The sequence below is a fragment of the Lagopus leucura genome, unplaced genomic scaffold, assembly GCF_019238085.1.
Source record: "Lagopus leucura isolate 7727_CA_CO unplaced genomic scaffold, USGS_WTPT01 Super-Scaffold_1, whole genome shotgun sequence".
In the NCBI taxonomy this organism is placed as follows: domain Eukaryota; kingdom Metazoa; phylum Chordata; class Aves; order Galliformes; family Phasianidae; genus Lagopus; species Lagopus leucura.
In genome coordinates this window covers 31524604-31538395 of record NW_024962250.1, presented here as the reverse complement: position 1 = coordinate 31538395, position 13792 = coordinate 31524604, and the positions used below count along the sequence as shown (strand labels likewise).

Below are 13792 nucleotides of genomic sequence, written 5' to 3'. Positions count from 1 at the left end.
CTGCAAATTGCAGTAAATTGTTTGCTTGTGACTGTTGAATTACATGCTGGGAGGGAATGAAGGCTGCATGGAGACATTAAAGCTCGTGTCACCAAGTGATTGTATTACTGATCTGGCCTCAGCTTCATAACAGTCCTGGACTCTGCGGCTACTCCAAAGCTTTAAAAAGCCACTCTGGCTTTTCTGAAGATTATTGCACATGCTAGCATGAGGAGAATTCATTGACTTTCTGTCTGCAGCTCAGCGCTGCTGCACTCAACAAGCTCATCACCCACATGCATGAGATGGCGCAGTCCGGTGACCAACTTCCCAGTGGTGAGAACAAAATTGTAGTTCTGCCATTTTAAAAACCATATTTTCTTTGTGATGAGCTTTTTAGAGACCACCAGGTAGTGAACAAGATAGACACAGACAAGGCAAGCAGAATGTGAAGGGAGTCTTGTAAACCCTAATGTGCACCAGAAAAGGGGTAGGAAAAGCACCTGGAGAAAGACAACAGAAGGAACCTACAGAAGATGCCTTAAATGAAAAAGAGGATGAAAATTAAAGAGAGAGATTATTGAAGGTGAAATAAGAAGAAACACAAGTTAAAAGGGAAACATTAAAGGCAGCCAAAGGGTGAAGTTACGAAGATTACAGTATGTAAAATAAAACTTACTACAGTATGAAATAAAATGTAAAGTTGTTCCTTTGTGGTGTTATTGTGTTACAAACGTTGAACTAGTTTCTCAACTTCTGGCTGTCTGAGCAGCTTCATTTTATGCCAAATCTCATACAATCTCAACATCGGTCTTTTTCAGAAAAATACGACTTTCCTTACGAAACAGCAGTGTTTAATAAAGCCTCACTTTCAAGACCACTTAGCACAACCTGAGAGCAAGCTTGAAATGGCTTGTACAGGGAATTATTGTAACTGAAATTCATTTTTGCTCTCATTGGATGTGACTACTAACAAGTCAAGCAAGCTTATGGCTCCTTCTGAGACTCAGGTAATAATACAAAATTCTGAATCTGAGGCTTTCAGAACATTTGCTGTCTTAACGATACTAGATTTTTATAATCACATTGAAGGTGTTTTCTTTCAGACAGTTTTAAGTGACTAATGTAGCCTGTCCATTTGGTTTGTACTGAGGGAGGATTTTTAGTCTTCAAGCTCTAGAAAAGTATATTTTTATATCTGTTTCCTTCTGGCTTGAGATTTTTAGATGGCATAGGCAGGAAAATTTGCAACCTAACAAAATATTATAGAGGATATAAAACAAGAGACAGACCTCTGGTACACCAAGTCTCCCATATATATGGATAAACAGATTTTATGACATTTGCTTGTTTTATGTCAACTATTCAGATGTATCTTAGATTGTGCTCACATGAATGCCATTTACATTCACCAGCTGGCTACACAAAATAAACATCTAGCATGCCCTGCTGCAGGACTTATTCTCAAAAGTGAGTAAGCAGCCACTGCATTTCATTCATTTTAAAAAGTATTTTCTCTTTTTAAAATGGAGCTTCATTAATATATTGCTTTTGCTCTACCAAGAATGATAAATACAGAAGGAAAAGATATTGCAGATGTTTCAAAAGCATGCTGCAAGAAGCTAAAAACTAAGAGCTAAAAATTAGTAATTAATAAGAAAATCATGAGCAGATCAACTTAACATTTTGGCAGCTGGGAAGTGGCAGCACTGGTTGTCTTCATACCCACTGGTGGGACAGCACAAAGTGCACATGGGATGGGATAGCAGACTGGAAGTCCTCAGTTCCTAAACGTCTGCTCTAAAATGCCAATACAGCATTACCACTCTACACAAACATGTTTTTGTTCTTTTGGGTATAACTGTGACATGTGGTGCTTCTGATGGCACGTACAGCCTGGTGCACCAGTCACTGGGCTGTGGTGGCCCAGAAGGCTCTGATCCCACTTCTGCTTATCTAAATCCCAACTAACTCCTTTAATACCAGAGAGTACTGCAGGCTTAGCTTGCCATAAATCAGATCACAGCATGCACCTAGGACTTCAAAACACATTATCACAAACTAATTGCTTCTTATGGCAATGTAATAAGCATACTTTAGGAGATGGCAGTGCCAGGTGATATTTCTTCTCTTTTGTATATCCAGTAGCAAAAATGAGCAAGCAGTAAATTAGGGGGAGCTGAGAGCAAAACCTGCAGAGCGAAATAAAATTCATCTCCCAAGGAAAAAATGTAGGTGAAAAAATATAATGTTAAAATCTCTCATGCATTCATTGAAAGTTATTTTTGCAAATAAACAGTAATAAATCATGACATATTCTGTATCCCCAAAATCATACATAATCTGAACGTCTAGAGTAAATGAGCTCATAGGCACCTTGCAGAAAGCAGGAAATGTTGCTTGATTGCACTAACTATACAACTGCTAACTACATAACTACTGATGGTATCTTAGAGAGACCAAAGGTTCATTTACAGGAAGTTTTATGCAGTTACTCACTTGTTGATCTTGCAGTTTAACTCCAACAACCCTGAAGGTGTTTGTGGCCGTGTTGTGATATATATTGATTCTGCTGAAGCCCTGCTGTCCAGGTTTGATTGGCACCCATTTCTTACTGGTATCGTCATAGACCATAACTGAAGCCCGGGCTTGGCAAATACTCTGTTCACTGGAAAGAAAGAAAAAAAGAAGGAAAAAAGGGGAGAAAAAACAATGAATTTGTTGCCCACTACTGAAAACATCTCAAGGAAAGGAAAACATAAAAAATTATCAGAACTGCCTAAAATATCTGTTTTGTAACAAATCTGCTAATCCTTTGAATACAAATTGATAGTTAAATTAAAGCTTGCATGTATGTGTTCATATACTTAAAAAAAAACAAACCTCCAGTATGTTGCTGAACCAATCTGGCATTTCATGCAGAAATATTAGGCCCTGAGGAATAACTGGTAGCACACCACTTTTATTAAAATTGTCCAACAGTACGAATGCTGCATTTATGTTTATATACCTATGGGAAAGCAAAAGCTTTCAGATTTGCATGAAAACTGACTTTGCAGCTTTGCAGCTTTCTGACAAAAACACGGCACACAATGCTGAGGTACACATTTAAAACTGGAAACAAGCAGACCTTGAACCAAAAGCCACGTTAGGTAAACTGAAGGAATCAATTACATTAATCCACATAACAGCTAATGCTCAGATCTGGTGACGCACTGACACATCCCAGAATATGAAGTGCAAAATGCATAGGAACTCTTTTCTCCTTCACTTTAATAGCAATGAAAATGGGGAGGGAACTCCACAGAATTTTGTATTTCGGTGTTACAGTAGATAACTCATTTGATAGTGTATTAATAGCTATTTTTGTTCTGTAGACTCACAGGAGTTCATCATTTCTTTACCTATTGCTTGTGCATTAGTGACTAATACAAATATTGATGCTAAAACACACTTTCCATGTGAGAGAAATTCCACTGCAAGTACTGCTGATGTGACAACTCAATACGGGTCAAAGTGCTTTATAGACACTGTCTGCAGTATTTTTGAAATGGCAGTAGGGATTTCGGTTCCCGGCCTTCTGAAATCCCAGAAGGGAAGAAAAGCCACTTTTCTTATACTGGAGCAAAGTAGAGTTACACATAGTAAAAATGAGCCCTCTGAATGTTGAAGATCTTTGAACATAACAGGGTTTTTCAACAAGTGCACATTAGGCCTAAATAAAACTCTTAGGATTTACATCCCACAATAAGTTCATGGCCACTCTATTAACTTCAGATCTCTATATATTTACACAAACCTCCTTTCCTCATCCCAAGCAACATTAAATATTTTTCAGCAATTCAATATCAAATGATAACCCACTTTTTTCCCTCTTCCTACATACGCTTTGGCTTGATTTTCTCCTAGTGTTTGACTTTCATCCAAACAAATACAAAAGAAGCTCTCTGCTGATGCCGAGCCATATCACTGCCCTGCCACTGCACCAAGTGACACCACTTGTAAACTACACCAACTGCAGCAAACGCAGCTCCACTCAACCCCATCACTGCCATTCCTTTAATGAAAGGGAACACACTGCTCCAGCTATTTAGATTACAGCAGCAATTTTCAGTCTTTTCTTATCCACAGGTCTTAAAAAGATTTCCAAGGCACAGGAGATTTCTGTGAATTAAAGCCTATTGATGTTTCGCTCACTGTGATAGTCACTTCTCTCAGCCTCCACTGACCTCAACCGTGCTGTGGGCAAGACTCTGTTAACTTTTCACAGAGTTTACAGAAGGAGCAATGATGCTGGCAGACATTTCCATGGAGATCAAGGTAAGAAACCAGGAGTTGGAGTTGATGCCTGTAGGTCCCTTCCAACTCAGGATAGTTTTCTGATTCTATGCCAACTCAAACCAAAGCGTGTTTTTATTACATAACATGAAAACAGCAGTCTGTATAATAGTCAGAAAGACTGAACGTTTTATTTAATTAGAATTATAAGAACAAGCCTCATCCACGAGCTGCTGACGCTCTGCTGTGTGAGATATCTGGAGAAGATCTGCACCCTCACTGATGTACTTATCCAGCAAACACCTCAGTATCACTTTTTTTTTTAAGGTAAGCTAGTGTGACGCCATGTGGCAGCTTCCCCATGCATCTGACACTAACAGCTGAGGAATTAGATCTTGCTCCAGCCTGTCTAATCCTCCAACTGGTGCAAGAGCCTCAGGCTGGCAGGAGGGAGGTCTGTCACCTTACCTTGGCTCCATAGATGTGAAGAAAGACAGAGAGATGTACCAGTAAAAAAGCAAGAACACTGTATTATCTCTGCCACATGGAAGTGGAATGGCTAAGAATAATATTCAGTGCAGTGCTATGGCTGGATGGTTCCCACCTGTCTCTGCTACAGGGTTGTTTGTGGCACCTCCAGCTATAGAGCCTATGGAGCATCAGCTGCCCGGTAGGCCTGTGGGTTCCCAGAAAAACCCATCCCTGGAAAGTAACTCTTAGCTGATGTGACATCAGTTCTGCTCCTCAAGCCTTGCTGGTCACTACAAGCCTGTATCAAAGGAAGGAAGAGCATAGCACTGGTTTCATGACAGCAAATCTGGAGTGCTTGCATGTGAGATGAACTTTGGACCCCACAGTTGCCATGGTCTCCTTAATGAGTCAAATTGTCTGATCCATACTTATCACAAAGAGAATACAGCTAAACATAGACATGAAGGCCTTATTGTGGCATTGCTCATCATGCCATGTATAGATTCCAAAGCATAAAGCAACTTTGCCTTCAGAGTTTGCTGCTATTCAGAACTGCAACAAAAACACTCTCTACAAACCCATGACAGAAATACAGATGTAGGCCCCAGGAGCAATATTTAATGCATGACAGCCAATTGTTACTGTAACATAAAGCAACACATCAAGCTCAATCCCTGCTGTCCCTGCAGTCAGGGAAGTTTTTCATCATTCATTTAAATGGAAACAGGATTAAGCCTGTTATCTGGCCTCCAGTGAAATAACAGAAAGGAACATAAAACAAGTACAGCACAAGGGGAATCCTTTCCTGCAAAACAATTCATCAATCGTTCAAAACCTAAAATGCCTCCAGGGATGCATTGCTAGATTGCTATTTCACCCTAAATGGAGGTGTAACTCTTCATACCCGAAGTCTCATCCTACCCACAAAAAGTACAACTGTCCTGATGCTTTAAGGGGCATCCCTGAAAATCATCCAGAAAATGTTCAGCATAACTCTTATAAAGGTCAGTTAGAACATTCCTACTGCACTCTGTAGATGGCATTATTTTAAATACGAACCAAATTACACTGGTTTCACAAGGCTCCAGCAAAAAAATTCTTTTATTTTTGTGCCCATACTCGACTGATACCTATGTCAACTACATACAACAGGTAATAATTGAGGTCTTAGTTATACTATTGCACATAGTCAAATTCTTTCTCTGTGAGAAGAGTTTAGCAGGCATTAGCATTTATACACTAGGTCATAATTCTAGAAATTGTCTTGTTTTCCTAAGAATACACACATAAATTACTGAATAAATGGGTAAGTCTTGGAAAAGATTCATCATGTTCCACATACCATCCCAAATATTACAAATTCTCCTATTGATTTTTTATGCTACATCAACATATAAGCAGACTTGCCTGGGTTTCCACCGCAGGTAACTAAACATGTTGAAAGGGTATAATTGCATCTCATGTATGGTTTGCTTGGACAAAGCCAATCTGCAGCATCCTGCTCACTCTACTAGCTGTGGTGTCAGCAACACTTTCATCTCCAAAGAGTCACTTCCAGCCATAAGGTACCATTCACGGTACAGAGCCTAACCACAGTTAGAGGGCAGTTAGGGATAGCAATGAAGCTGCACTTTATGCCACTGTTGTAATGCAAGTGGCTTCATCCACAAAAATTTCTCCTCTCCTATCTGTGCAGAAATTGAGAAATGCAGCCCCCTTCTTCCTGGGTTTTAGTAAATTTATGATAAACAGGTCTTACAGCCAAAAAAGAGCTACAAAGAAGTATTGATGAGGTAACGCTGGGAGCCTTAAGGAAAATACATGCATTTTTTTGTGAATTATTGTAAATTGTCTTTAATGGAGCAGCTTGACATAAATTGGTTGACTGCAAGTAATTAAACAGGAGGAAGAAAAATGACAGGGCATGAAATGACAGGAATGACTGTGAAAGTTGGGATTAGGGGAAACATCTTCGCTTTGCCTAGGCAAGTGGGCTACCCAAAAATGAAAGAAAAAAATCTCAGAACTGAACCACAAAAGAACCAGCATAGAACATAAACTGGAAAAAGGGAGTAAACCATGATGATGGACAGCAAGCATTCAAAAGAGGCTTTGAAGGCTCTCCAAGGCTTGTCTCTCTTATCCCAAACTAAGAAAAACATGAGAGGCCACGCTGCAATGAGGCAGAAATGGACCGAAAATCAACTGTGAGCTCCCTAGTAGAAATCAAGGAACCTATTATTAACCCATTAGGTTTCAAGCTGCTTTCAGTTCTCTCCCCTTCAACCAAACTGTCTTCTGGTACTCTTAGCAAATGCAAACAACTTTTGCAAACATTTACCTTATTTTTAATTTCCATTTCCCATCCATTTACATCCAACCTTTCTCGTTCAAATAACTGATCATTTCAAATTACTTCGGACTGATCTGATCATCTGTAATTGTTAACATGGCTTTGCCCAAGTCTCGTCCTATCTGGGAACTAACCCTCAGCACCCAGAACGTGCGATGTGACTCGCAAGCCACTTGCACACATCTCGTTCCACTTCTTCACTGAGTCTGTCCACAGAAAGCTGTGTGGTTAAACATGACGCACGAGAAATAGATGCTGAATTAAGATGATGACAGAAATATCTCAACGTTACCTTTAAAACAGCTAGCATAAATAAAAATCCTGTATACGTAGACATGTGGTCTGTGTGATATATATCTCTGTTAATCTCAGAATTAGCAAGCTACAATTCGTGGTCCTGCAGCACTTGAAGTCTGTTGCAAACTCCAGTGGCCTAATTTGCTGAAAAGACTTTAGTCAATTTTACTGAAACGAACAAAATCATGGTTTGGAAGCAGGGAAAGTATTGCAGCAGTTCCCTCTGCAAAAAAAATAGGTGCACATTTCTGTTTAGTGACAGGATTTAGAGAACAACAAAGAAACAGGAGACCCTCTGAGCACCGGTCAGGTCATCCAGGCTCATATTCTCCATACCTGAGATCTGAGCTCCTAGCAGACAGAACCTCCATGGCACAGTGGCTCTCAGCCTTCTCACCAGAGATTCACTGCTGGCTTTGCTCACGGCTCCATTTTTTGCTGGGAGCCTCATTCCTGTAACACTGTGTCAGTCCCATTCTGACTCTATTCGCGGCCTCCTTTTTCAGTCTACTTCTCTCCATGAGCAAATGCACAGAATATCCTATGTTACCATTGTTCATCCTACCCTTGTCCCAGAGCACCAGAGTTCATGGTGAAGCAGGAGCACTTAGCCACTGATCAAACTCAAGGACAGCACAAACCCAGAGAGACTTCATGCACAGAGGTGCTACTGACTCTCAGTGACATGCAGATTATTATATTAAATAACTGCAAGAAAATTGAGCACATACAAAGCCTCCTTCACAAGTAGCTCTCAAACAGACACTGTTAAATAAAGTCATGACATGCCTCCAGAGAAATGCATATTTTACAGAGAAAAAAATTGAAATACTGGTACCTACAGCATAAACAAGAGTAAGATGAATACCACTTTGCTTCGTCAAGGAGGAGTATTTTTCTACTAGCAATGAGACATTCATTTGAAGTTCCCCTTTTTCTGTACTGGCATACCCATGGGAATTGCCATGGGCAATGACTGCTGCCAATATTCATTGCAGACACTTAAGATGGAAACCAAAACCCAGCTCATGAGGTGCTCAGATCACACAAGACTTTGCGAGATGAGTTGCTAAACATGGAAACATCCATGCAACCCTGGCATGACCACGCTACGTTGCCTGTCACTCCTCAGTGCTCTTGATGATGGGAGATACAATAAGTAGAAATACAAAAAATGAGAAGTGAATGCAGAAAGAGAATGCAGTGGAAGGGTGTTTCACATGGGCCTGTCATAGCAGAACAGCTCGGTCCTGCAGAAGTCCACACAAAACCCTGACCTCCCAGTGTCCGCTGTCACACTTAAACAAGAGATCTGCCAATTGGGGTAGATTTAGGGTTGGCGGGCTGGCGGCAGATTTGTGCCCTTATAAGCCGGCACATCTGTTTCATTTACAGTGCTGAGATTTTGATGTCATGTGGTGTGTTTTGCACACCGAACCGTAAGAGACATAATGATTCTAAGGGGAACTCCAGTCATCACTATCTCAACTCAACACTTTAAAAAGTTTTAAAATAACTGCTGTGCAAAAGGCACTTTACAGCGGAAATGCAGTGATTGAGAGAAGTCTCAGCGCTGCCAGGCAGCCCAACACCCAGCCCTATGGCCAACTTTTCTTCAGCACCTGCCTACTCTGACAGGGCAGGGGCATTGCTGTGTTCCAATAGAGAAACCCCACTGCTCCATTAAAGCTTTAAATCACACAACATCTCCTTCTGCAGTTAAGTGTGGTTTGCTCTCTAACTTTGCATGCCACCTTGAAGATAAACTTTGGCAGTGCCTAAAAATAAATATCAAGTAAATGTTTAGATGTTCTTAAAAGCAAAGATCAAGTAGATGCACTGGGGAGGGACAATGAACCCAAGTAACCCGTAAACACACAGACAAAACCAGTAAAAAAGACTTTACTAGATCAAGTTGCTATTAATATAAACCATTTGCCTTCACCATTAAATTACAGAAATAAAAAGAAGAAGTAACCAATCTTGTAAAATACACATCATGCCCAAAACCCAAGACTAAACTGTCAAATGAAAACCCATGACCGAAACTCTCACACACTGGCCAGCCAAATGCATACTGCAGTAGAATAATAATAAAGGCTTTTAAAATAAAAATAAAGGCTTTTAAAGATTATAATCTTAACGAATAATCAGGAGAGGCAGACTCATGAGTACATACAGCAAATCACCACACAGATATTTCACCGAAGTCAGCATTGCATAGCTTTGGTTTCTCTCCAGTCTTCAAAGAAATGCAAATAAACTTGTGAAAACTCCTCTGGAGCCATCAGCATCACACTGGGACTGAGCACAGCTCAGCTGTTGCAGCCTCTCCCTCACTGCCAGCAGCTGTATATGCACATAGCATTGCCATATGAACATAATAACCACTGTATAAAACTATAAATTACCCCACAAAGCTAAAACCACAATGCAGACCTCCTGCATCTCTAATGACACACATTTTCCATCTAACCCTACTAACTGACAGCGAACTTACTGCCATTCAGAGCACGATGCCCAGGTACTTACCTGCCCGCCATTGAGGAAGACCTGGTTAGGTAATCCTGGAAGAACAGATGCTCAAATCTGGCACGTGTGTTTACACCCAAATAGAATATTTCACCAGATTACAAAGCTGAACACAGATTTGGCAGGGAGACAACCTGAGTCTGTGTGAAGTCTTATTACAAAAACAGGAAAGGGAAGCGTTACCAAGAGAGCAAAAGGGCAGGCAGGAAGTAACGCTTGCTTGGCAGGGAAGGGACTTAAAAAAAAAAAATACTATTTCTTTCAGCTGATTTATTGAACAAAAGTCCAAACAATATAGATTAAGATTAGATGCATCACTCTTCCCTCATTGGTGGCAGGGCAAATAAAAACGTTTCATTATTTTCTCAAGGCACAGGTTTGCTCTCCAAGAAAAAGAAAAAAAGCAAACAAACCTAAGACCCAGACAAACTGCTGTTATCCATTTACAGCAGGAATGGAGGCATGGTACAGAACCAAACCCAGGGCGCCCTGGCTGCCGCCATCCTGGCCCTCCCTGCCAGCTGGAATTGGCATGGGCTAATAATCAACTACCCTATAGAAGCAGAAATCTCCAAATATTGGAGAAGTATCCAACATTAGAAATAAGAACAAATTTACTCCAAGGGGTATGTAAGCACTGCGTGCCTTCCTGTAAGTCAATAATTCAGTGTGCCTCTCCCAGTGTAAGGTTGCAGCAATTCTGATGGGCTGCCTCTCAGAGGTGGCAGTAATTTGAGGCACATTCTTCTTCCCGGCTTCCTTTTTCTCCTCATTCCTTGCTTTGGAAAAGCAGTAAACATAGATACGCAGCAAATGCTCCCCTGTCTTTCAGCTTGGATTTAGGCTATGGGTGTGCTCTGGCATGACATGATAACAGCAGAGGGAGAACTAGTGCAAGGCAAACAGCAGGGAGAACTATATGGTATGTTCTTGCTATAAATAAGAAAACGATAGAGTTTTCTCCCCCTTTCCCCTTGATTTTGCCTTCTGCTTTTTGTCAGTGTCCTCAGACATTCTTCTAATGCGTGTAAATGCGTCAGCTGATCTCTGTGACTGCACAAACACACACAGTGCAAATAAAAAATGCAAACATCTGCAGAAGTAAAACATTGGGTATTCTGGGCTCACAACTGCTCCTCCTAAGTCCAGGTGCCATCACAGGCACCTCTGCCTAGAGGTCTAAGCAGAAAAGAAAGGAAACACAGACAAGCCAGAAGACAAGAGGATAAAAAAGTTGGTTATTACCATTCAGAGAGGAATTAACACTGCTTTTTGCAGTGTTAAAAAACTTCATTTTTTAACATACACTTCTCAAGAAAATAATTCTCCTCTGATGATGTTAGACATGTTGTCATTGGTGCAATGCAGGTCAGCTTGAGGGGGGACAGATGGTTCACAGCCAGCTGTGTAACTGCAGCATTACACAAATGGGGAAGGTTACACAAACAGGGAAGGAACGTGTTCCCTAACTTGAACCCAGTTCCTGAAAGTGCAATGCATAAAAATGACCTCCCTGATCTCGACCATTGCACAAAGTCATGTCTTTCTTAACTGCTTGGGTGCCTTTGTCTGTATGCCTGTATGATGGGGAGCATGCAAGTCTGACATGGCAGCCTGGTCTCCTTAGCACACCACAGGCTGCAGAGCTTTTGAAGGTGAGCTGGAAGGCAGAGGCAACTGTGTGGGACTTTGGGCCTTTCTTTCTCCAGGAGCCAGCACTCAGGGCTCAGACTCAGCACCTGCCAAGCACCAAGGAGTGCAGTTTAGTTTTCATCTGACTTAGGAATGTTGCAGTGGAACAAGAAAGTTCTCTGACATACAAACAAAGCTTTCTTCATTTGTTTTCTTTGTTTTGTTGTCATTGTTGTTTTTTAATGTATTTTTCTGCTTAACAAAACATTTTATTACTGCTTTCCTGATACTTCAGTTTGGCTGCCATTTACCTAATACTATGCCTTTCTCCTTTGAGATCTAGCTGTTTGGTGAGCAATGCGCCCTCTCATTCATACATCCCACTTTTCATGACTTTAAAACTTGGCTTTACTTGGAGTCAAGTGGCACTTCCTCTGTACAGCTCATTCATTGCTTAGACTATTACTGTCAAGTACTGTTTACACAAACAAACTCAACTGCATGTGTTAGAAAAGAAGTCCAACAAGGAGAAGTGCAGAATCCTGAATGTAGGGAAGAACAACCCCAGGCACCAGCACCTATTGGGAGGCACCCAGCAGGAAGGCAGCTCTGCAGAAAAGTACCTGGAGGTCCTGGAGGGGACCAAGTCAGCAATGTGCTGCTAAGAAGGCTAATGGAATTCTTGGCTGCATTAGGCAAAGCTGTCTGGATGTGATCTTGGGCACCCTGCTCTTGGAGTCCCTGCTTGAGCAGGGATCAGACCAGATGGATCCTGCCAACCTCAGCCATGCTGTGATTCTATGATATTACCTGAAAAGTCCATTTCCAAATCACTGTGGTCTCAAACTGCTAAATCAATTGACCAGACTGGCTCCATTCTTCTAGGCACACAAGTATAGGATGCTAGGCTAAAGAAATCTCTGAGAAACTTTTTTTATTTCTCTTTGATGTGTCTGGGATAGATACAGTCAATGATTTTTGGCAGGGACACAGTACTTAGTTGTCAGAACAGGTTTCGTGTTGAACCAAGCAAAAATAACTCTCTTTTCACCTAATACAATAACATCTGCTTGCTCCTGAGCTAGCATAATCGACACTCAAAGCTTTGGTTCTTCATATCACAAGTACAATTGAGCACACCTGAAAACAACCAGCTCTCCCCACCCACTCATACCCCAGCAGCTGGGACACTGCTGCCATCTCTAAAGACATGCCAGGAAGCAGTGACAGCGAGCATGACAAGACTCAGCTCTGCCCCACAGTACCCTGTCACAAGCCAAACTAATTTCATTAAGCACTACAGCATGCATTCCAGCAGCAGTGCCTCTAATCACTCTCCTGCATTGCTAAAATGCCTCGGACTAGCGAGCGCTTAGAAGGAAACAGCACTCTGGAACAAATTACAGAATAAGACCCGTTAGCTGGTTTCTGTCCAGTCCTCACAAAGAACTGCATGCCGGGTAAACAGATTATTTCAGTCATGTGTTGAGATCTGGGTGAGAAGAGCAAGATTTCCGAACATAGAAGCGAGGCTTTAGCTGCAATTATGTGAATATTCCCATAGGCTTTTGAGAAGCACATCTGCTGGCTTTCGTATTCCAAAGACGTCTGGGTTGCTTTCTTCTGGAGAGCTGCATTACCAAATGTGCCATTATTGGTATGTCACAATAGTGTTATGTATTTCCAGTTCTTGGAGCTGCAGTGCAAACCCAGAAAGGTGAGACTTTCAGTCTCAAGCTCAGGCTCACATCCAAATACAAAACCCAGCTGGTCTTTTAAGAATGAAAAGAAGATGCACTGTAAAACGTGTTGTGCTTGGCTGTATATTCCAGAAAGCCTATTAGAGTCATAATCCAAAAATAGAACTATAACTAAAAGCCATTTGTAGGCAGATATGAAGAAAATACTTTTTCTAAATGAATATATATTTCACACCTTCCAAATAACGTTTCAGAAATTTATCTCTCTTATTTTTACTTCAGTGCTACTCCAAAAAGGCAGTTTATTACAATGCAAAAAAATCAAAATCTGCATATGGCAATGTCATTTCATTTAATAAGTTCACGACTAAGAAATCTGAAAATTCACTGAAACTGCAAACCCAAATTTCATCAAGCACAAGAAGACTGTATGCATATATGCAGAAATCCTAAATAACAGCATGTAAAAATATGCAGTTATATACTGATTTGCAAAACTAATTTCACAGCTGTTAATAGTCCTTGAATGTATGACATTTCCTCATACACT

At 41.0% G+C, this 13792-nt stretch overlaps 1 protein-coding gene across 1 annotated transcript in view; it reads right to left on the bottom strand.

Annotated features, from left to right (window-relative positions):
• The window catches only part of EVL (Enah/Vasp-like), a 107280-nt gene that overhangs the window by 55199 nt on the left and 38289 nt on the right, over positions 1-13792 (bottom strand). Inside the window, 1 exon segment of the mRNA XM_042863027.1 lies at positions 2479-2647. Coding sequence (XP_042718961.1) covers positions 2479-2647 — 169 coding nt within the window.